Source organism: Pholis gunnellus, assembly GCF_910591455.1.
Source record: "Pholis gunnellus genome assembly, chromosome: 21".
Lineage (NCBI taxonomy): Eukaryota > Metazoa > Chordata > Actinopteri > Perciformes > Pholidae > Pholis > Pholis gunnellus.
The window spans coordinates 16,396,150-16,421,544 of NC_136548.1; the positions used below are offsets into that span (position 1 = coordinate 16,396,150).

Sequence of the window (25,395 nt, forward strand, 5' to 3'; positions counted from 1 at the left end):
AACAAATGCAAGTTATTCTGACATGCTGTGAGTAAGACAGTCTGTGTGCAGGTCACACACAGTTAATGTTACTCGGGTGAATTTCAATCTTCCATGACAGGATTAGAGTAAAAGATTCATGCGATTCATTCACATCCCAATATAATCTCCTCATGCATCAAATGATCGTCGTGAAAGCGTGAATTAAGAGCAGACATGAGACTCACCGGGCAGAGAAGAGGAGGAGTGTGTTCGCGGCAGGATGTGACTGTGCAGATTAGGCTGTAAGAGAGCACATTTTGGTCAAACACAGTCTCCACCGCTAACCCCGGTGTGATTCAGCTGCAGTACAGAACTAACCGGCACTAATAGGTGGGGAGAAGCCGAACTGGAGAGTATTGTGTTCATATTAATGGAGCAGTGTGGACTTAGTCCATCGTGCCTGTTGCTGCAGGCTTCTGAGTCACAGATGTTAGTAGAATCACACCTCATCATTTCATCCTCTTTGACATTTGTGTGCTTCGCATTTGAATCATTGAGTTGTGACGAAGTGAACGTAGTCACAGTGACGTCACCCACAGAATAAGTTATACAACTGTCTATACTGGTTGGTTATTAACTGATACATTGACTTTAAAAAGTAAAATCCAGTGCAGTTGTTGAAGTGGTGGATAGAGGAAACAAGCAACAGCTAGACAAACATGGTCTTTTACACCCAGTGTCTCTTCCAGCAACTCTCAGAATAGCGCCCTACCTCAGAGATACAAGAGCCAGAAGAGAGCCGAGTCTCTGTGGGTTCCTCCCTTAACTCAACTAGCTTGGTCTGTTTTTTTTTTTCATTTCAATGTCTGGACAGTGCCGGGGAGAGCGGCCATAATGAGTCCTGTGGGATGCGGCCCATGCAGTGTTTTTAATCAGAGGCTGGAGTGGAGCCATGAGAGATTTATCCACAGCGGTTGAGGATAATGATGCAGCCAATGGGTGGGAAACAGAGTGAATAAGGTAGAGAGTTGGCTGAGGTTTACTCCTCTTTCTTGCCCGACATTCAACCACACACAGTTATTCTTTTCTCTGTCATTGATGAACATCTTGGATCATTTTCACTGAAGGGCACAAGGAGTGTGGAGCATATCTTGGCAGAACAAACGCTTCCTTTTCTTTGAGCGAACATACCTGATTAGGCATTAGGTCACATCTTGTACACTGTGGCACGGCTACGAACAACTCTTTTATGTTTTTCCTGGATTTCTTTGTTTTTACAATTCTGCAGAAGTCAGAAATGAATCCAAACTTTAATTATTCTACCCATTCAACGCGGGCAGGCATGCTGGAAACTTCATTCTGGTGTAAGCACCGGAAACGGTTTGTGGGAACAAATAAAGGCAGGGGGGGGGGGGGGTATGTTCCCACAACTCACAGAGATTTATGACATTAGTGCTTTTAGTAACATGATGTTCTAAATGGAAGAAATACCTCAGGTGGCTTTAGGAACACTTAACCTCCGGAGGGATTGTGGACAGTGAAGAAAGCGCTACTCTACAGCTTTCCATTTGCACCAGATTTATGAGTCTGTCTTTGATAAGCACAGCTAGACGCACTATAGCCGATGTAATTTATGATTATTATCTCACAACATACGCTCAGTTACTTCCTTTTGTTCCCTGGCTATCGGTGCTGTGGTGTGGAGCTGCTGCTGACCTGTGAGGAAGACAACGAGTTAACCCCGTGGTGGAAAGCCGGCGGAGGGAGCCGGTGCCCGCTGGAGTGGACCGGCTCCTCTTTGGCCATCAGAGCCTCGGCCCGTTTGATGATGTCGCCCATGCGGTAGATGAAGCCCTCCTTCTCTGACGGCAGGATGAACTCATTGTGCACCTTGAAGAGGAAAAGAAAAAGGGTGGTAGAAGAGTTTGGATACTTTACTTAATGTGGACAAAATGTAGAGAAATGTGCCGTAAAACTGTACTAAAGCACAGTACTTTAAATGTACTTTCCACCACTGTAAAGGAATAGATGTAGGAATACATGCTCCAATATTGTTGTCTATTTGTCAACGAAATCTAGCCACCACCTTCCCCTCAGCTAAAGACCTGCGTCACTCGCTCCACAGAAGGTTCAGACATAACATCAGCCAGAGATAGCATCGACAAACAAAGAGCCGTTAACTGAGAGCACAATTAATCATGTGTACCTTCAGCTGAGATAGAGGAATCTGCCACACATATCAGCTGACGGAGTGACTTCATTTATTTATTTCTGTGTCCTATAAAAGTTCTGGAAGCTTCGGTCTGTATAAACCAAGACCGATTAGTTCCACAATTAACCCATAACATCCTCTTCATTTCTCCTTTGTTGGCTTCAATGTGAAAAAACTAAATCCACACCGTCGGTCAGTATTATATAGATTCTGTTCTGTTCTCAGTGAAACATCCAAACCCAAACATCTGTGTTATTTTTATGGCTGCATCATTCAATCAAATAGAAATATCAGAGATGTTTTGTGCATCATTTTATACACACTTGATAAAAATTTTCCCAACATATTTGGTATCTTAAGACATTTTTAGATCTTCCCTAGAATTTGAAGTGAAGTGAGCAAAGTTTGGCTGCACAGCACGAGTCTGTAATGATGCTAAAAGACAATTATTTTTGTCCTCTGCCATGTCATTTAAAATGAGATTATGTGACATTTGAAAGTAAAATAAAACACCTTCTTGCTCTTATAAAAGAAAAGTTACATTCATAATCAAAACAAGCGACTATTGTCCATGAAAACACACTTTAAATCCAGGTTCTTGTTCAAACTTTATATCTCAATGATCCGAAAAAGATAATTTATATTTCACACATTTCTTAGGGTTTAGATTAGAGACTCTAGAAAAGCTGCAATTGTGGATACATTTGATCAGAATCAAGTTCCAAAGTCAAATTTGACAAAAATGTAATACCAGTTACCGCTAAAGTAAACATCTGGGATAAAAACAGAAGAACCCCTCTTTATTTAACCCGATGTGTTTTATAATTGACATTCTGAATATGGGACCTGTTGATCATTAAGCAGCAGCAACAACTCACCATGACAGCAGCGATGTCTTCGGGGTTATCTCCATCCAGGTCAAACTTAAAGGTCACCATCTTGTCATTGTGCGTCTGCAGCTGACACTCCACCACGCGGTCCACTTTATCAGAGAGCTGCAGAGACGGACAGGGTCAATGGCAATGACAGGTGTGTCTGTTTACCCTCTACAACACTGAGCAAAGCTAAACACAGGAGGAACAATGTGTTTTTGTATGCATGTGTGTGTGTGTGTGTGTGTGAGCAAACATCTACTGTAAAAGGCAGTGTGTGTCGGTGTGCATTGCGCGATGCACTCGTTGAACCACATGTGGTGATGCATGATCTGTTTGTCTCTGTCTCCGGGCCAAACACGCTGGTTTTAAAAGACCACAGTGTCCTGATCAGAAGAGAAATGTACTGCGGTCGCGGGGGCAATAACAGCATAGCTACTGATTCAATCATTCGATCCGGCTGCTTGATTTATTTGTTTGTGATGTTGCAACGTTGTAATTAAAACAGAACTTTGGATTTATCGTACCCCTGTGATGCGCAGCTTCGAGCGCGCCCTCCTCCTGAACAGCTTCCCCGCCGTTCGCCTCGCTGCCGTCTTCTCGCTCTTCTCCGAGAGGCCCTCGTAGCCGTCGCTCAAGCCCGAAGTCACATCGGAGGCGTAGCTGCAGAGAAACACAGCATACATGCTACTGTTGAGAAAAAAAGCCATTGAACCCTTCCTCAGGCAGAATCATCAACAGATCGTCCATCATGGCTGACTTGGCATCACACATAATAATAATAAACAGAACTCTGAGGTGTCAGCATCTTAAACAGCAGAGTTAAACAACCCATGTTAATGAGGCTTGTTATGAGTCTTCATGAAGCAACGCGTCGACGTGATCTCCTGTGTTTGTACGATGGACGAGTTTTCGGTTTTGCAGAACTGGAGAACATTCAGCAGTGTTTTATAAAAAGCTTTGGTTCAGCAGCTAATTGCGTCTCCTGGGTCTTTTTTTGAATTGCTGCGGTCACAGGCTCCCCTCCACCCAAGGCTGCAAACATTTACAGGCCTACTGGTTGGCAGCGTCCGCTCGTCTCTATTTAAAAACCTCCGGCTCACGGGTAACTCGGGTTCAAAGTAAAGCCTGTTTCCACCTTCAGACACAGAGTACATGGAAATCGGACAAAGTGAGATTAAATTAGATTTGTGTTGATATTGCAAGTGATGATGAAATGCAGTTCTGACCAGTAATCCGAGGCTTTTCTCAGAGGAAGAAGTCATTAATGGATCTTAAATAGTGCTTGTCTAAGCTGCTGTGAGACATGATACTCGACATTTGTTTTAATCTGCTACTAACAAGTCAGATACACAATCGACAAGACAAACTAAGCGGGCGTTTAAAGACCTTTTGACGATCTTTCACTATTTGTGAATCCCACCCAAATTCTACATTGATGGGCAACATATTTTAACTGTATTTTAATAATGGTTTTCATTTAAATAAATGTCTGTCCATTGATAAAAGCCGTTGCATTTGCAGTATTTCATACTGGAGCTGCATTCCAAATCACATACTTTTCTCTTTTAGTACACGCTGCAGCTGCTCCTACAAAAGTGCACACTGTTGCACGCAGAATGCATTCATTCGGGACTACTACACACATTTCTGGCGTGCTTAATAATAAGTGCGGGTATTGGAACACACACTGGATGCGCAGATGACAACACACACACACAATAATAAAGTTGCTCTCTCTCTCTCTTAACATCCCACCAACATGGACAACAGGGCCTCCGCAACATCACACAGAAACCTGCAAGGGTCCACGGTGCCTCTCTGTAATGAAAACACAGAAGAGCCTGTCGATTGCCTCTAGCTTGTTGTCGTAGCCCCACAGATGTTGAGGAGGAGGAGTTACAGAGGGAAGACCAGACATTTATACGAGAGGATCTCATTGATTTTCCCCTGACTTCAATAAAGAAGGGATTATTGACCTTCCTTGATCCTTGGATGTTTAAAATAAAGAGAACGTTACCTGTCCACAGGAGAGTTGAAGCCGCTGGGGAGCCCTGAGTTGCCATGTTCTATGTTGTTGGATACGGCAATACTCTATAAATAGAAATAAGGGAAGTGGTGAGGCGAACGTGGATTAAAGACGTACTGAAGTGGGTTTTGAGTGAAATGTCTCCACAACTATTGGATGCTAGAAAGTTGGCCGAAATATACAGCACACATCCTCCCTCGGGAAGAATTGTAAAATGTAGGTCAACCTTTATTGTCACAGCACAGCACACTGCATTTAACCCATTCTAGTATTAGGAGCAGTGGGCAGTTACTACATAGCGCCTGGGGAGTGATTTGGGGGTCTGGTGCACCTCTCCAGCTACCGGGCCAAACTCCGTACTTTGGTCCAGGTGGGGACTTGAACCGAGACCCTCTGGTTCCCAAGCCAAGTTCGCACAAACTGAGCTTCACTGACTTCTCATCTAGTGCCATAACTAAGTCACAATTTCAGTTACAAATACTATTATAAACTGGGACATCCCATCAGCCTCTGCTGTACTTTGTGTTTAGTGCTAGCAGATGTTAGCATGCTAACACGCAAAACTGAGGGACAGAACTTTCTTGCTTTGTCGGGAAATAATTAAGTTATTAAAGCAGATCAACAATAAGGTAAACAGACTTCAGGGTAGTTTAAAATGGAAAAAGTGAGTTACGACTGCTGAAGGTTTTGTGAACCTCATTGTCAGGTGTTACTCTCCAACGATACGCTGTTTACATAACTCCCTGTCAGCACTGTGTTAGACTGAGACATGTTGATGAAGGAGGTCTCGTAAAGCCTTCAAAGTCATCCTTCTCGCCTCCACACCCCCTCCATGCTCTCCACGCTTTGATGACAAGCTCTGCAATCGAGGCCACTCACCGAGGGGAAGCGGAGGGCCGGGATGGGGAGGCCGTTTGCAGCCGTCAGCGTGCCGGTGTGCGTGGTGGGAGGGGTCCCGGACGCGTTGAAGCTGCCGGCCTCCAGCGGATCCTGAAGCCCAGAGGGGCTCAGATAGCCGTCCGTCTCGCAGTCAGCTGTTTCAACAAAAGGACATAAGCCATTAGCATGTGACCAACTGTGGCTTCACTAACTGACACAAACTGTACAACACATACACACACGACCTGAAACAACACATCCAATGACCCCAAACTGAGACGTACCCCACTGTGGATTAACACTGCTCTGGAGACACACGGGCAAATTTATTTAGAGATCAAACTGATCCACGAGGACCACCAACAAGATGTTATTTCAGATAAAAACTGAGAAATATTCATAAACTACAAAACAAAAAAACATTACTTTGAGACAAGGGAACGGGAAGTTCAATGAATCATGAATCATGAATCATGAATCATTTGCCAGTCATAGGATTCATTCCTGCAGCACGCTATTGGTTACAAAAGTGTTTTATGAGCCTAAGAATTCGATCTGAAAACAGGCAAACCACCACGGACGTAGAGAGCCTACAAACATTTCCTTGTATGTGCTGTTTTACGAGGCGGCTCACAGTTAGCTGAGGACAAGCTGTTGTGGCGGATGTGGAAGTGCTGGTCTGCTTCTGGCTCCTCCGGCTCTGCAGGATAGTTGGAGCTGACTCCAGAGTCCACGGAGCTGGTGACGGGGGACAGGATGGGGGCCCGAGGCGTCAGGGCCGGGATGGGGGACTCTCTGGCGACGACGTCGCCGACTTTAGGTAAAGAACGGTGAGTCTCCGCTTCCTCCTCTGTGGCTTCTCGCTCCTGCTTCTTCTTCCGCTCCTCCGCCTGCCGCCTCAGCTTCTCTCGCTTCCGCTTGATGGCCGCCACCCTGTCCCGTATGGCCTTGGCCACGAGCTTGAAGTCTGCCTCACACACAAAGCCGAGCACAACCTGCGTAAACACAGCACACAGCAAATGGTCAGGGCACAACATGAACATATATAAATAAGTCACGGTCCCTGCTGTCCCGCCGCATTGTGTAGACAAGGGCTGTTGCACTTATTGACCTGCTGTGACATTTGTGAAACCAAAGCACACAGACTCCATTCTTCTGTCTTACACAGCCTCTTGTGACACCCAGTCCAGCAAAGTGGGACACTCAGTCCGAACTCGCCTCTCAACACATAGTCGGATTACAGCAGATCGGCCGGACTAGATGTCCCCTGCTGATACCAAATTTGATCTTGATGAAAACTACCACACAGAGGTAAACAGGTAAGGAATTGTGGGTTGCATTTTCATTAAAAGTGACCTCTACGGAGGGGCACATGAAGGCCCGTTTCGTTACGGGCAGGACAGCCATTATATTATTAAAAGACGTGACCTCGGCGGCTTCCTGAGACACGATCTCACGTTACGAAACGCTGATGATTAAATGTTGAGCCGTGCCCTTGACACACTGTGCAAGGCGCTCTCTTTATGTGCTGGAGCACTTTTCAAAGCCGTTAAAGAAGACACAATAATGATGCCTGGGTGCATTAGTGAACCTGTATTTGCTGTTTGGGGGTCAAGTGTCAAAAGACGGATAACTCAAAGGAATTTCTGTTTCGCTAATACTGTCAGATTCAGTTATGTGATGTTAGCTTAACCTGTGTCTTCTGATCTGTATCTCAACTTAACAATTAGCTACGAGAAACATTACACCTGAGTCCAATCTAGGCTGTCATCCAACCACACTGCATCCTTCTTTTGTGCAGAGGAACCTGGCGCTTAATTGCGTTAGGAAAGGTCAATACTAACTCCATATCCGGTCATCCTTCCACCCAGAAAACCTGTAAAATCACCATAAATCTAGAACAGGATGCAAAGAAAGGGTTGGCTGAGGTCGCCGCTATCTGTTGATCAATTACTCAATTTCCTCGCTAACGGCTGCAACAAACCGGGCGAGTGAAGCAGTAACGGGTTGACCTCACGACGTCTGCCTACCATCTCCTGAGACACCTCCTCGGGCACGTCTTTGTAGAGCTCAAACAGGAACTCGATGGCGTTGTTGTCCTTGTACTTCCCGTGGAGCTTCTTGGTGTCGTCCATGCGCAGCCACAGCTTCAGGCCCGACTTCACCATGTCGTCCTCCTCCGCCAGCTCCACGTGCACGCCGTTGTCCTCCTGGAAGAACGGGTGATCCAGGAGGTCCTGAATGGTGAACCTGCAGCAAAGGAAGCAAAGCAGTCGTTAAGAGACAAATGACACCCATGTCTATAATGCACCAGAAACATAGAATCATAACGCATTATAAAGCATTTTAGAAAGACTTATAAGGTGAAGTATAAGAGTATATTATAATTGCAGGTCACTCATTGATATTTTAAATGTAATGATATCTTTTCACTCTACTTAAAGCAAACAATGTCCACTTATGAATTTTTATAACAAGTCTGTAATGCAGTCAATATGCCTATATATACTTATAGCCCCTTATGAGCACTTAAAGTAACTTATAATCATAATGCATTATATGAAAGCTTATAATGTATTTCATCTATAGGAATTATAGAACACGATGATCCTCCAATAATAATAACATAAAATATTCTTATACTTCACCTTATAAGCCGTTAAAATACTTTATGTGTTATGGTTATTGTTATAAAGCATATTTATGAGTGCTTATAACTATGATTATACAGCCCTATAGATTATAACGTGTTTATAAAGCATTATAGTCATTTGCATCGTAGAAAGTGTTACCGACACATCTGTCAGCCTCCTGGTTTTGTAAATAAAATATTCTATTGTTTTTGATACAATCCTGCAGCCGCTTATATGATTAAGAAGCTGCAGCAGAATCCTGTAGCTGAAGTTGTTTAAACACATCTAAAAATGATAGAAAATAGCATTTTAAAACAGTTTATGTAGAAAAACAGCGAGCCACTTTGTCAGTTGCACTAGTTTGTAGTCAAACTCCTTTTCAAATCAGCCAGGAGGAAACTCATAGAACAGGGATTAGTGCACTTCATAATAGAGAATAAAAGAGACATGATTCATGCTGTTTGTTATTTTAACGTTGTGGATCACAGTGTGTGCTTCTACCTTTCATCGTTGTTCATACGAATGCAGCCCTCAATGATCTCCTTGAGCTCCGGGACTTTGACTTTGTAGAAACTGTCGGGTTTCATTCCCTGTGAAAACAATCAGGAGAGTTTGACTTCATACTGGATCAACCAGTACCAGAGGAGGGTGCTGTGAACAGAATAAGTGATCAATAGCATCGACCTCCTCCTTGTGCATTTATCCCGCAGTTCTCCTTGTCAGGAGGATCTAATCGAAGCAGTAGCAGACACTCCCACCTTCACTGCATGTCAATGCTCTGCTTTGAGGCATCGGCCTCCAGCCAGCATGACATTCGGCTCTGCGATCATGTCAACACCAGAAGGGACAACACCAAGAGCTCGTCAAAATGGGGAAAAAAACCGTGACAGCTGGAGCTCGTATGGAGAGTTTTTAATCTCAAGACTGAAAATATTCAGGCTACTCACTTATATGAAATGAAATAAGGGAGTTATTCCTAAATGCTATCATGAGAATGTACATAGATTGCAGCAGAGCTCCCATCCCTAAAAACGCCGATAAGAGAGCAAAGAGTCGAGGTCAAAGAGACGTTTGGCCGACAGATACCCGAGCAACCAGCTGATATTAGGTCAAAACACCCAAATAATTAGAGTGATACAATTTGTTATCACATGAACAGACTGACACACATGTCACACAGAAGCTGCCGTCTTTCTTGTTATGACCACAAATCTTCTGCTGAAGATATTTTTGCTCCTTTTTTAAGTGAGACAAAGCTCGAAAAAACACACGTTTGACTTTTGTAATTGTCTTCAAAGAATGCATTCTTAAACTAAACCTTTACTGCAATTGTCATATACATTAAAAGGTACATACATGACATCTGACCTTTAAATTGAACCCATCCTAAACATTTAGGGGCAGTGGGCTGCTGTGGGAGCAACTTGGGGTTTCAGTGTCTCAGCTCACTGCGCTACAGCCACATTCTTCTGATAAGTTACAGAAGAATTTCAGCCAAACTCACAAACTGCATAGCCCAAAACTGAAATGCTATTATCTTACATGTGAAATATGATTTAGAGGATCTGAAGCGCAGCACAGATGTCTCTTTGTTTGAAGCTTTTGCTTCAGTGTCCTCGCAGGCACCTTCAGAATGAATCCGGTTTTCCCTCAAACCAAATATAATTTATGACTTGTTTCTTGTTTCCTGAGGTGACGGAGGTCAAGATCAGATCTTGAGAAATAAAAGATGGTTGTCATATTGATTTTTGTGTATCACATTTGTTAAAGACAATCATTTCAATGATCTTAAAACAATTATTTCACATAAGACTAAAGCATAAAACCCTTCAGCTATGGTCTTGACGACGGGCTCTGTTTCTGAGGATCCGGAGTAGCCAGCGGATATACGTGCCAAGTGTACGTGCCATCGTTTACAGTCCGATTAGCAACTTGAGATGCGAGACTGGAGTTGGTGTGAGAGACGGCGAGTACGACGGGCATTCATATCAACAAACTGAACATTTTGGGGTTTTGGACTCTTGGTTGGACAAACGCAAATCTGGGCTCCTGGGACATTTTCTTAAATTTAAAAACCAGACCGTGAATCCTTAATGAGGAATATAATACACAACTATAACTATAATTAGTTGCAGCCCGAGCCGAAGAGCAGCAAATTCCTGCAGTCAGGTTAGAAAATGTTGTGGAGGCTCTTATAGTTGCAAATTAAAGCCTGTGGTAATGTCAATGTAATGTATACTAGAAGGCATTTATTTCCTTATTAATTTACTTATGTGAAAATTAAACCACATTATGAACAAGACCAAGAAAAGTCTGCAGACGGTTGAGACCACCGACATGGAAAAAAAACAACATGTCCAAGAACTTTACAACGTTTGTTTATGTTCTGCCTTTCACAAGTGACTTCAAGTACAAGTCAGACATATAAGTGAAAAGTGTTTAATGTTTTATACCAATAAACTGACAGATGTCGTCTGTGCTGCACACGGAACATTATTATGTTGTCTTGTTTGTGGAGGAGCCAGAACCGCGGCGACTCGTTGGCGGCTTCGTCGCTTTTCTCACATTCTCACTTTCCAGCCTCCGTCAGAAACTGTTTGCTTTGCGTCCACGACACGCACCACGAAACAAACAGCCGTCTTTGTGCGAGCACAGAGTGAGACACAATTTTCCAAAACATATAATTCTACCGTCGCCTGCTTCTGCCCACCGTGGCGTCATCGTCCCGAGAAATACAGCAGCAGTTGTTGTAATGCTACAAGTCTTAAAACTCGCTATACTGCTCCTGGTCTCTTTTTCGAAAAAGTCCCCAAAAATGTGGTCTGTGTAAAACATTCTGATATGATCTGAATCAGTTCAGGTCATTTTTACACAGAGAAGGGACTATTCCAGTGAACCAGGACCTTTGATTTGGTAAAAACATCAGTCTAACATGTGCGAACCTGCGTCATGATTGCAGGCTGAAAACAAAAAAAAGTGGTCAGATTACGGTACAGAGCTTGTAATGGACAAGACCGAGCCTTTAATAGACAAAAGGAGGCTTTTATTCCATGTGTGGCCTCGCTACTTTCCAAGGATTCAGGATATCCAGACGTATACACACAAGACATCCTCTAATTCCACATGGAAGAAACACATGTGAACAATTACATTAAATAAACCCGAGGCGGTCCGTCCCTCCGTTCCCTTTTACTCACACTGGTGACTTTGCGGTAGATCTGGGCGGCGTTTTGGCACTCGGAGTACGGGTACTCAGAGGTGGCCATCTCCAGGATGCACATTCCAAAGGCGTAGACGTCCACCGCCTCGTCGTACTTCTCCTCGTACATCTCTGGGGCCATGAACTCTGGTGTTCCTGTCAGGGTTTCACAGGGCAGAGGTCACGGTCAACGGTACTGCACATATAAAATGAACCTGTTACCACCAAATGTCCCACCCTCAGGACACGAGCAACATTTTAAACTTTCATGGACTGCTAGTACTTAAAGGTACATGAGCGTAAACCATTAATATATGTCTTTATAGATAAAACTTTTTAGCAAAAGAAATGCTACAAGACGAAGGGCTTGTTTCCTCGTCTTCTGTGCTTTTTCTAGTGTCTCAAAAGCAACTCAGGTTTTGTGCATTGTTTGTGTTTCAAAAATCAATTTCTTTGGTGATTTGATAGACGGAAAGAAGACGGGATCCAAGCAGCAGAAAGTGGAACTCTAATGCAAAATAAGAAGCATTTAGGAATGTAAACAACGGCTTCATTTCATTGCAGTCACTCTACAATTTAAGATTAGTGTCTTTTTCCATGTTTCACCCAATTTCCAAAGAGTTTTTAGATAGTCATAAACTGTTAGATTTAAGCATTTTCTGATATCAGTGGAAGGAGATATTTGTGTAATTTATCTGACAGAATGTGCACTTACCAATGACACTTTTAGCGAAAGAGGCACTTTTGAGAGTGGCCAGACCAAGATCTCCAATCTTGACGGAGCCGATGGGGCCGGTGATGAAGATGTTATCACACTTGAGGTCCCGGTGGATGATGGGAGGAGTGCGCGTGTGCAGGAAGTGAAGCCCTTTGAGGATCTGACGACTCCAGCGCTGCAGCAGCTTCAGTTTCATCTCCTTGAACCTCTTCAAGTACCTAAAACAAAAGAAGGACACGAGTAAACATCCCGTATTCAAACATGCACGGGGAGCGAGTGCCAGAAATAACTCATCTCTTATTTTGACAGCCAACAGGAAGTTTTAGAGTGAATTATCTCTCAGAAGATTGTATCCAAAGTGGAGCTATTCTTTATTCTGCAAGCTGTCAAACATCAGACAAAGATCCTCTTTTCTATGGAAACAGGATATCCGCCATTTGAGAGATGTGACACCTTCTAATAAAAAGACAGAGAGGACTGCAGTTTAAAGGGGAATTGGATGGAGGAACTCACGTTTTGAGCGTGCCTGAGGTCATGAGTTCAGTCACCAGGATGATGCACTTGTGGCCCTTCACCGACGACTTCCAGGAGTCGTGGAAGCGGACGATGTTCGGGTGCTGCAGGCCCTTCAGCATCTCCACCTCCTCGCTGAAACGCTGCCGCTCCGCTTTGGTCAGCTTAAGGGTCTGCAGAGAAAACCGCGCTGTTGTGAGTTTACGTGCACAGTAGTTTAGTTACATGACTTATCAGCACCGTGTCATTTCTGTAAACGACTGAGTCACCTCAGCAGCTGTTTGTTTGGTTTGCGGCTGGATAAGATAACAAAAGACTTTGTTGATCCCCGGGACGAATTCATGAGCCTCATAATCAGATTGCCATTTGGTTTCACGTCATTCAATCAGCCTGACATCGTCTCCATGTTATGTTAGCTGATTTCTGTTTGGGAGCGGAGATGTTTCGTTTTGCACAATCAATGTCATTTTCAGTCAACACAGAAAGCGATATCGGTTGCTAGGAGAAGTCCTCTCAGCATTTTAATTGTATGACAAACATAAATATGTGATTCTGAGGTCTGGAACTGGGCTGAAAATATACTGTGTTTACTGCTCTGCTGGCTTTTATCTGCAGTAATAAAAGCCTCAGACGTGTGGCTCGTGATTAAATTACTTATCATCATACTTTTTGGTTTTACTCGCTATCTAGTTACAACTTGTGTTGAGGATGCACCTGCATACATAGTAGCGAATGATCTGAAACCTCTTTGAGGTGTTTACATGCTACAGTATGCCAGTTCCTGAGCAGGATATTCAGGTTTCTCAAAACCAGCATAGAAGGGTTTATCCAGGTAGGACCTTTATATGCACAAACACATAAGTGGTATACTCCAAAAACCTGATCATTACCGGAATAAAAGTGTGATGTAAACACTCCAGAACAGTTAATAAATAAAGACAATTTAACTATAGAGGTAAGACAGGGTTTTTTTCAAAGTCAGGAAAGAACTGCATGCTGATGAAGGTCATGTGATATGACTGAAAGCTCCACTAAATGGACCTTGAGGTGAGACTGTTTTGTCAATGCAGTTGTGTTGACAGCTGAGTTGCGGAGCTCTGGTCCTGTCAGGGTTGTGTACGGTTACGTAAGAAGGTAGCAGTAAACACCGCTCGCAAATACACGGGACCAATTTGATAAATCAGCGTTGCTTTAACTAATGAGCTCGCCGTGGGGACTGGAAACCACAGGTTCATCCATCTGGGCCACCCTCCAGTTACATGATCGCATATGTTTTCCAATAAGTGGAGCTCTGACTCTACACATGTCAGGGGGACGTTTACGAAATCCAATGTAAAAAATTGAACCAAACATGGCAATCACGCTGGACGAACAAAGACATTTTTGTGCTTCCTCTGAGGATGAATGGGCCGATTTTAGCTGCTGCTGGAGTAACTCTGCCTGTGGTGGGTGGTTAGTGGAAAACTCCTGGGAGACTTCAGGGTCCATGAATCCTGCATTGAGGCAGATTTCTGGGGAAAAAGCTCTGCACATGTTTATGCTTACAATCAACTTAACCGCTACTCTTTCTCTCTCTCCTTCCTCTCTGCTCTTTCTCAGTTTCGCAGAGGTGTTGCTGCTCAATCAGACTGTTTCAAGACCCGTCCGGTGTGAAGACGCACAACGCAAGACCCTCTTTTACCTGCATCAGTCACCTGTCAGGACATCATAATACACCAGGGACTCAAACATGAGGCCCAGGGTTCAAAAGAGGGACACAGAGGTGACTTTTTAAGTGGATTAGTTTGTGATGTGAACACAGGCTGCAGCTTATTCCTCAAGACCTCTGTCAGAAATACTAAATGGTTTTACAAGAACATCTTAAAGTAATGTCTATAACATGTTTACAACTGTCAGATCCCTCACATGTTAATGTATATTGCGAACAAGCCAGTTCAACTTTGATCTAAAAAGGACCTTATTAAAGATGTCAAATCAACGGACATTGAGGTCACTAGACCGGCATCATGCAACATGACACAAATTACGTGTGCGGTTTGTGCGTGAGCCAGGGTGAGTGAGTCAGTGGGTTTATGGCTTGACTGGATATTTATGTATCTAAGCGCGATAACACCGGACCCCATGCACGGCGCGCTTTGCCTCCCGTGGATAGTCGCCTGTGCAGCGGACACCGAGTCAGCGCAACACGCGTTAGCTGTGGCACGCGGCCCGAGCCACTCGGAGACTCTGACAAATCCAAAACCACAGGACTTACTAGATTTTGGCATGCAAAACATTAAAAAGCAAAATGCAGACGATATTTGGCAACTTCAGAGGAGCTCTCAGAGAAAAAAAAAAAAAGTCCTGCTGTGGCAAAAATGTGAGCCGCAGAACAAACTGGAAGATTTCTTCATGTGACTCATCAAAAAAGGTGTCCAAAAAACTGAGGAGTTTCTCATTTAAAATGCCAAAGAAGTGGAAAATGAAGTACAGATGGAAACGACAAAGCACAGACATGAACTGCATTAACACTGCCGTGCTGTTCTGTGATTTTATTGTTATTGGTGCTGCTTAATTTCAGGGTCACGTAACGACTCCTCCCAGTAAAAAACACGCACTTAAGCTGTGACTAACAGCAGGAATGAAAAACCAAACCACACAGTTTGACTGAGATTGTTTTCCCATCAGGACCAATTATTAGAAATTATTATTTATTTCATAACATATAACTATAGTGTGTTTCAATTGGACTTAATATCCGTCTTTGGTCAGAGGCCCTGTGGCATTTCCTAAAGAAGGAATCCTCTGTTGACAGCAGTGCACGGCTTCATCTAACTTTTCCACGAGATGTTTGACTGCATCTATCTGTCGCCACCGCTCTCTTCCCCCTCCCCTCTTTGAAAAGTGAGGCCAAAAAACATTGTGCAACACTGGAGAATGCGATGCGGGGGGGGGGGGGGGGGGGGGGGGGGGGGGCTACAATAACAAACCACCTCCGTTTTGAAAAGGCAAGCGAGTATTATCATATATATGTATATATAAAAAACAGTCCAGATTAAGAGGTCTGTGAATTAGTATAAGCTAAACGTTTTCTCATACTGTCGCCTCTTCCAGCTGGATATTTTATTCTTAGCTGCTGCTGCTGCTGGGAGGTGTGTGTGTGTGTGTGTGTGTGTGTGTGTGTGTGTGTGTGTGTGTGTGTGTTGGGGGTCTGCAATAGCCGGGGTTGGAAATATTTGGGCTCGGTGCCACATAAGTGGAGTTACATAAGCAGTGTTGATGGTAGAGGAGCCACTGGTATTAAGAAGTCCCTGTCAGCGCCCCTATTATGACAACCGGGACATGAACACGACATGTCAGCCGACATTTGCACTAAACAAGGTGGCGTCGGCTGCGGGGACGTAATACCTTTGCGCTGTCCTGATGTTACACTCAAATAGATAAAGTCTCACCAGGATCCAGTCAGTGTGGGCAGACTGTGGTGTCTTGACTAAACACAGAGGGGAAAAGTAGGGCAAGTGAAAAAAATGGATTCACTCATACTACTTATAGCCCGCAAAGGTGTGTGTTAAGGGTTAGAAGCTGGAGTCTCAATGCAGTTTGTCAGAGGGATGTCTTGAACACTTGGCTCTGCATTCAAAACGATGTTAAATTTACTCTGAGGAACCTCTAAATGTTTATGAAACAGTCTCCGTTTACAACCGATGCCTCTATGTGACCTGAATAAATAAACAAGACCATCAGCGAGAACATGGACTATTTCTATACATTATTATTACTCGTAATGCTCGTCATCGGTGCAACCGGGTTGGATTCCGCGTGAAATCAGGCGAAGTCATGCAGGTTCACAGAAAGTCCTTCAGCTCAGACTCCAGCAGCAACCAGCCCACCGTGGACGCACCCAGATCCGGCTTCGCGGAGGGAGGAGGAGAGCTGTGCACCCGGCAGAAGCGTCTCCTCCTCTGGCCAGGAGCAGAGCAGAGCAGAGCTACTCTGGCGGTCCACTGGGAGCCAAACACTGACACCATAGGTGGAACGGGAGAACCAGAACCAGAACCAGGACTGAGTGAGGCAGACTGTCACACACTGCTGCAGTAAAATGAGAAGTTTGGTCACTGTAGTTTTATATCGAACGTCATTCGTTGGGGACTATTTTCAGCCGTGGATTAACACACATTTGTTGATCTAGTTAGTATTTATACTGTACGGCATCAGGAACGTGAATGTGGGATTAACTCAAAATAAACTACAGTGCCCATGTTTGTCGTAATGAAGGAACAGGTCACACATTTATTAGTGTTTTTAATAGTTTTTAGTAAAATAAATTGAGCTCTATGGCTCAGAGGAATGAGATCAGTGAAATTGTAATAGCCATTTAAGACTATTTTCTGATAATTTATAGTGTTAACAATGAATCGATACATTGAAAAGAATATGGTAAAGATTCGTTGTAAAGCTAGAAAATAAACTGTTAATAGAGAGTATGGGATCGAGGCAGATGGAGAATATGTTCATAATCTGTCAGAGAAGAACTTTTTGTGTATTCCGGGAATAATCGTATTAATCTGGCGTACTTTTCCGTCTACCTTGACCTCTGCTTGAACCCCTTTCTGACACCTCCTGCTTAAAAGCCCAAAAGTCAGAAGGATAAGGTGAGTCCTCCCCTCTTCCTCCCGTCTTCAACATACTAGGCCAGAGTTCACACAGACCTCTTGATGATAGAGGGGAGAACCTTCAGCGCTCGGTGACGACCAGCTCGCCAAGAACTGGGATTGAGGTCAACGGCAATGTTTGACGTCATGCCTCCAACACTGACATACCCGTCTTGAGTGACACACACTTTGTATAAACACGCACGTAGGCACTTACACTGGTACAGTGTTGCAGTTAGATGTTTGCAGGTGAGAACTGAGGTGGCAGTGTGCTCTCTCCAAGAGAAACCCAACATGCTCTGTGAACGGAGCGGGCAGACGGAGGTTAGCCAGTAATCTCATCAGGATCGGGGACTCAAACCCGCCTCTGACTGCTGCTCTCACGCCGGCTACCTGACCTGACTTGTGGCGCCCGGCTAATTGCTAATTACCTGCACGAGTAGGAGAGACCTAGATGCAGGATTACACAATCTCTCGCATATTTTCAACAGTGAAAAGTCTTTTTTCCATCTGGTTTAGATCCTTATTTATTTAGAAATTAATATATTTTACAGCACGATCCATGAAAAATGAACTTGTTAGTGTTCTCTGGTGTACAGACTATGCACTTAAGCCTACTTTATTTGGCATATTTGCACTGCTTTTTCTTATTCCTTATCGGCCAACATATAACACCAATATTAATAAACGGAAAAAGCTCAAATGGGCTAAAGCTAAAATACATCTGCCTGGTCCATATATGGGTCGAGCTTTAATATATTTGCACAAAGTACAAGGCTGTCCTCTGTTCTGTACAGTATGAGCTGCCTCAGAAAGTATTGCGTCACCTTCATGCACTGATTTATTGGAGATCTGGGAGATCTCGTATCTTTACTGTGTTTACTTTGTTATTCTTGACATCTCTTAACCCGCCTGACGTTTGCTTTTAGAGACTCACTAAAACCTCATTTAACAGTCTTCAATAAACTGCTCTGCACTCATACGACGGCCCTTTAAAGGCCTCTCTTCTTAAATAATCCTCTTGCCTTTCAAACTGAGATTTACACCTGATCCACCTCATTCGTCCACATCTGTAAACCCTGCATTATTGTCTTTTGTTACGCTTTTGACATGACAGCTTGTGATAACAGATATAACAAACACGTATTCTACAGTTGCTTTAGATGTCCATTAAATGCTTACTACTCAGACTGATCGCAATAATTCATCAGTGATTCATGAACAATGCCGCCTTTGTTTAACTTTAACACTCGTAAACGTCCGTGGCGTGTTTGCAGTTTTAAGACCAGTTTGACACTTTTCAGCTGACCTCAGGTCAAAGCTAAGTGGAGAAAAGAGGACGAATCATGCTCGAATCCGATCAAAAACAACCCTGTAAGGACAGGAAGCTTTGAAATGCCGGATGGGAAAGCATAGAGGTGGTTCTGTCCGCGTAACGGCATTTGAAGAGAACAGTGTGAATGCAGAAAACACTTTGTCCTCAAACAGAGAACCACAGAAAGATCACAAGATGCCCGGAAGATACACAGCCTGTGAGAAGAGTTATGTAAAAAAATACATGCAGAGCAGCTTAGTTATGGGTCGTCCAATCAAACTTGGTTACGCAATCACACGTAATCACACATCATTTTACCAGCTTGTGTTCACCGCTGCTTGTTAGTAACTTCATCTACTGTACGACTAATTATCAGAAGCCTACTTACCGGAGAGGCTGCGTGACAATTCAATGAACAAGTAACGTGTCACATGACAGTCTTGTCCTGCACACAGAGGGCCAGTATTGAAAAATGAACGGCACAGCAGCCTGTCAAGCTCCGTCATAGTTACGACCGAGACGGCAATAAAAGGCCGAGGCCGAACCTGTGGGCTTTTAAACCTGATTAATCTGAGCCAAGCCGCCAGGCAACTGTGGCGGCCGCAAACAATAACATGCGTACACCTTTACAACCTTTTCTCCATCGGTTATACTGCTGCTGGAATCACACATATTTCTACCGTGGTATTTTATTGTACATTCATTTACGTCATTGTGAGAAAAGATTTATCTGCTGCTGCTCGACTGTGTCACGTTTTATGACCTCCTAAGAATGAGCATTCAGGAAGTCATAAAACAGCCACATGTAATAATATGCTAAAACGGACGTCATTCATGAAATCTGATCATGAAACATAATGTTCCTACCGCTTCACAATTACCTTTATTAGTACACAGATATCATCTAATCATTGACGTTAGAGGATGGAACCGGCCAAACTCCCGATCTGATAACAAGAATGATTTATTTGAGTTATTTTAATATGTTTACGACATAATCTGTGCCACCGTTACTACACCGTTACTACACCGTTACTACGGGCCTCAACGAGGTCGTGACAATACAGACCTGTCGGGTTTTAAAGGAACGTCCCCACTGGGCGGATTCCTGAGGTCTTCTGGTGTCGGTAACAGTATTTGCACGTACTTGTTCTTATGGTTCATTTGGTTCATCTTATGGGTGTCACACAGGTGGGCTCCAGACGATCTCGGCCAATAGTTCCCAAACGGTTTCTCTTCTAGATTGTTTGATTTCAATCATTTTCTCAGGGCTTGAAGAACTGATCTATAACTCCTTATTTCACAAGAAAGTCTGAAAATAAACATTCTGTGGATGAAATATTGGTAACTAATGCATTTGTTGTGGGTTAATACATTTTACTTATGCTTTATTGATCAGTTAAAATCCATTAGTACAAACAATGTTTGGGTAGTAGGAAATAATGCTTGTGCGTATTTCAAATTGAAAGAAGACATCAGATCTGCAGTTGTCAAACAGACCATTGCATGTTTTCTTTATGAGGACAAAGCAGTGTCCTGCTGGTGGGGGATTAACATCTTCAAGACCTGGCAACCATTAATAAACACATAAGTTACCTATTTAAAAACCCTTCAAGGGTTTCTAATTTTCATTTTTGATTAGTCGTTTGGTCTGTAAAATGTAAATAAAATGGTGAAAGACGTCCAAAACCCAAAGATATTCAGTTTAATATGATATAAGACAGAGAAAAGCAGGACATCTGCTTATTTGAAAGGCTGAAAACTGCATTTCCTGTCATTTTTGCATGGAAAGATATTGAACAATTATCAAAACAGTACCTGTCCTCTGTGCAAGGACAATAAAGTTGAATTGAATCTAATCTAATCTTACGCCCCCTCGGAATTCACTGTGTCTTGACCTCCATGTCAGGAGCCACAGGTCTGGACGTCACTAAAGCTGTCACCGTTTGATCCGTCCTGGTGCACAAAGCTCCACACATCTGGAAGTCCAGGCAGAACAATATCTGCTAAGCTTTGCTGAGAACTACTACCTGCCTGAGATATGATGTGAGAGCAAAGCCCTTTGAGGTTGTTATGACCCGAGGCTCAGCAACCGCCAGCAAACAGAGAAGCTGCTTTCATCTCAGATTTGTCTTTTTTTAATATTACTTTTTTACTATAAAGCTGATAAAAACCCTCGAATATGACTTGAAATTCCACATACGGGAAAATAATCGAAACATTCTTTTATTCAACTCATAGATGAGTTTAAAAAAAAAATAGGATTTTGTGAAAGTCTGGCAAACGAAACATGTTGAAACGGTATTTCTGGTGACTTGTTTGCTTGGCCTGCAGGAGAGGGTGCAGCCGCATAGTGTTACACAGACAAACAGGGACGTGCTATCAAGTGCCACAGGCAACCAGCACCGGATATAGTTCACGAAGTGACAGTGTGCGAGCGGTGGCCTTGTCACAGGAAGGCAACAAGATGAAATATGTACGAATGCTCGACTCGCTGCTTCAACTCTGTCCAATCAAAAATGACTCTAGAAACCCAGAGGGGTTGAAGGTAAATGTGAACTAAGACCACAGAGTTCAAACCTGGGAGGAACTCAGACTAATGCTTTCTTGTTGACTGAGAAAACACATTACAAGTGTTTGTTGACGGGCATTGCAACGTGCCCGGAGTCCAGACTAGGCTGAGCCATTAACCGTCCACACCAATGGCCGATTCATCCCAGGACTCACGTGGCAACCGAAGAGCACATTCACACCCCCGAGACCTCCGTCCTGCGCGCTCCGACACACACGGTCAGTTTAGAAGTGACCCGAGGTGACCCCGAGGAGCAGTCTTTTCTCTGACCAACTATGGCCTCAGTGCCCCGGCAGCTTTTAAAACCTCGGTTTGTTTTAGGAAGCAGGAAGTCGGGCCTCGAGCTGCACAGCGATCACATGTTTTCCTCTGAAGGGACGGCCGTACAGTCGAAACACTGTCAACACTGTAAACACTGTGGAGAAAACAGGCATTTCCCCCGATACACTGTACGGTATTGAACTGTCCTCTGCAACAGTTCACGATCAAGAGAGAAACTTGTAAAACAGTGTTGAAGCAATTAGTCAATTACCAGATTAATCAACAACAATTTTGACAAACAATGAATCAATAGGATAAGTAATTTATCAATCAAGCTGAAACGTGAGGATTTGCTTTTCTCTTGTTTGGGTTTTGGGCTGTTTGTCGCACAAAACAAGCAATTTGAAGAACTTGGGTTCTGGGAAAGTACACATTTGAACATTTGTCACTATTTTCTGGTCATTTGTAGACAGTTTAATCAATTAATCCACCAAATAAGCAGCAGATTTAACGGAAAATACTCGATAGTCGCAGCTCCATCATCCTCCATGGTCCTGGAGCATTTTTATTGTTGTTGCTTTTGGGTTTTATTGGATGTAAAGCACTTCATAAACAATGTTTTTAGGAAAGTGATTGAGAGTATGTTTTTCAAATATATATTTGTATCTATTAATTATTAAATTGTATTATTTAACAGTGCACATTGATAAAAATAGCACAAAAAAAAGGCATCCGAGGTAATAAAACCGTGATTGAAATAGTTTAATAAGCGAACAAAGCAATAGGATTAAAAGGAAATATTAACGTTTAAGACATAATATAGTGCCGTAAACAGAAGAAACGTTAAGTTAATATTATTCTATCTGACACAGATTGTGACAGATCTTTTTAGATCCACCATGCACAGCGTGACATGCAATTAACCTGCAGGATTGCTGTCATTAAACTGTGCACAGAACCTTAAAGCGTGTTAGGAATCATCGTCATGAAGAATAGTCTTGATACACATTGACAGACAGACAAAAGGGTTCAAAGCTAAACTTAGAGATGAGGGCAAGTCTCAGTAGATAGAGAAAGTCCAGCAATATCCAATATGTCATAGATATATACGGTAAATATATATTTGTGCTCCTTTAAAAAGACACAAAAGAGTCTCCTAGAGGACTCGATATTGATGTTATCTTGAGAGGAAACGCCTGGTGTCAAGAAACAAACTAGAAAAACATGAATGCAGAGCCAGAGACTGAATAATATGTGGGTCAGCAGAAAACTATTACTGGAAGCTGTAAAACAGATCCACCTCATGAAATCTCTCACGTGAAGAATCGATCCCCAGCACCCGAGGGAGACCAACAAAAGCAGCGACTCAGCAGAGACACGGGCAGCACGTTAGTGTAGGTAGAACAACAACAGCTCAGTCATCACCACCGGCAGACACACAACCAGTTCATAATCTCTCTGTTTCCACTTCGAGCTCCCAGTTTGTGGCGGCAGAGTTACTGATTGAGAAGCTTTCTACTGCTGACAGATGAAAATGATCATCTTCAGATGAAGCTTGTGATCATTTGCAGTCGATAATGTCTTTGCATTCTCTCTGTTGTGACTTGTTATGTTTGCTGAAGCCTTGAATATAATAGAAAAAACAAACAGAGAGTCAGATTACTGTGTTTGTACGTCTCTCGGTGGCCGGACCTCTGGCTTATGCAAGATATCACGTTTAGCTATCTATTAATCAGAAACGACAGAGGCCACTGTAAACATTGTATTAATATGTTCCGACTCTTACACTGAATAATAAATGAGAACACAAATAATGTCTTGCACAAAAAGTTAATTCTACTCATTTTATGTGGACAGACATTGCACACTACTACGGTTAAATACAATTGAATGAAGTAAATACACTAATGTGCTAAACTAAAGGGCCAGTGTGTAGCATTTTGTAGGATATATTAGCAGAAGGCCACCGTCGTTCTCCAACATGTGAAACCGCTGGCGTCTGACTTCCATTGCGCCTGAAGTAGTGTTATTATGGGATAACCTCTGAGCGAGGTTTTGCACTCAGCTGCTCACGTTAACTCACTCTTTGAAAGGGAGGAGGGATCAGAGGGGCAATTAGTTGGTTGCAATCTGCAACCACTCCTCTAATTTAACATTTAAGTAAAATACGCCCTTCAGCGACACTTATTCCTTAATTCTTTGACACTTAAAGGATTCTAGGCGTAGTATTTGAGTCTTCAAAAGCATCCGACAGGTTTGTACCAGCCCCACATCTATCTCCTGCACCCTCTCATCCTGTTAAGGGTCACTGAGCAGCCTGGATTAGATGAGCGGCAGTGCACAGTCACCCAGTCTAACACAGACAGAAAGACACATTCAATGGCCCCCCCGGCCCCTGAACACGGAGCCGCCACGCTGCCTCAGCGTGCACCTGCATTATCCGCCCTAAATAAGACACTAACACACTATCAACAGCAGTCAAAGAGACGCTGTTATGTATCTTGCAGGGCAGTCGCCAAATGGGTGCACTTTTCGTAGAGTACAGCCCTCCCCCCCCCCCCCCCCCCTCCCGCCGAGGGACTGCGCAGAGCAAAAGCAAACAAACAGTCCGCCCTCGCGTCAAAGTGACGTGCTGCCATGTGTAAATGCAGGCCGTTCCTCTCGGGCCTCCTTCACTTTCTCCTCGGAGAACTTTGGCAGGCCCTGATAAGCTGGATCTCGCTGCGCCCTGCGAGTCAAAGACAGTGTTGACGTTGGCTACAGCGGGACTGATAGGACGCCCACAGCTTGCGTTAAGTCACTGAACACCAGACTACTTTCAGATAAAAGGTTTACGCAGCCAGGCTTGTGTGAGGCCCAGGAGAGCAACAGAGGAACTGGATTTATGCGTCGTCGTAGAACCTCGTAGCTCCAGAGCAGCGAGACGTTAATAAGGTTTTACAGCTTTAATTTAACCCGGGGCTATTATATGAGCATTAAAACTCTGAGCTGAAACATACACAAAGGCATCTTCCGGCGCTTTCTGCCCACTTTCATTAATGGTTCCAACTCTTACTACAGAGGTGGTGCTGCCCCTGAATGAGATCAGGTATTGTGCAACAATTGCACTTTAAAAAAAAAAAAAGGGGGCTCACCAAAAAGGATACGTGCAACAGTGCACCTCTCAGTTACCGAGTAGCTCACTGATAGAAGCCGGATAGAAGCTTCCTGCTCTTGATTCGGCTATAAAAACATGACATACAGGAGCAAACACAGCGGGTTGTAAACTCGTTTTACCTCGGTGTAGATTGAACGGAGGCCGGGGAGGAGACCATACAATGGCTCATCCATTTTTTATCACCTCTACATTTCCCTCAAGGCCCAGTTTATGTTGCCTATATGGCACCTGGGTCACCTGTGAGGCCGTGGGGGGGCTTGCTAGGCAGCTGCCACATGGGAAGGTTCTTTTAACAGCTCTAAACTTAAAGCCTTTCAAGTTCACAATAAAGTTTTTACACAACAATTTCTTAATTTGTATCAAATGTATGATGAAAATGACTTGATTAAAAGAATGAATCTGCATTTTATTCTATTCATCTATGTGTACTTTATCTGAATTGA

At 43.5% G+C, this 25,395-nt stretch overlaps 1 protein-coding gene across 2 annotated transcripts in view; it reads right to left on the reverse strand.

Moving 5' to 3' along the window:
- The window catches only part of wnk4a (WNK lysine deficient protein kinase 4a), a 36,701-nt gene that overhangs the window by 7,317 nt on the left and 3,989 nt on the right, over positions 1-25,395 (reverse strand). For both annotated transcript variants that reach the window (XM_079182785.1, XM_079182784.1), the window contains exons 3-14: positions 13,017-13,189; positions 12,501-12,721; positions 11,784-11,941; positions 9,088-9,176; positions 7,984-8,203; positions 6,588-6,948; positions 5,954-6,108; positions 5,066-5,139; positions 3,573-3,708; positions 3,052-3,168; positions 1,678-1,851; positions 207-261 (exon numbers count right to left, since the gene is read on the reverse strand). In XM_079182785.1, coding sequence (XP_079038911.1) covers positions 207-261; positions 1,678-1,851; positions 3,052-3,168; positions 3,573-3,708; positions 5,066-5,139; positions 5,954-6,108; positions 6,588-6,948; positions 7,984-8,203; positions 9,088-9,176; positions 11,784-11,941; positions 12,501-12,721; positions 13,017-13,189 — 1,933 coding nt within the window. The remainder of the gene's footprint in view (positions 1-206; positions 262-1,677; positions 1,852-3,051; positions 3,169-3,572; positions 3,709-5,065; positions 5,140-5,953; positions 6,109-6,587; positions 6,949-7,983; positions 8,204-9,087; positions 9,177-11,783; positions 11,942-12,500; positions 12,722-13,016; positions 13,190-25,395) is intronic.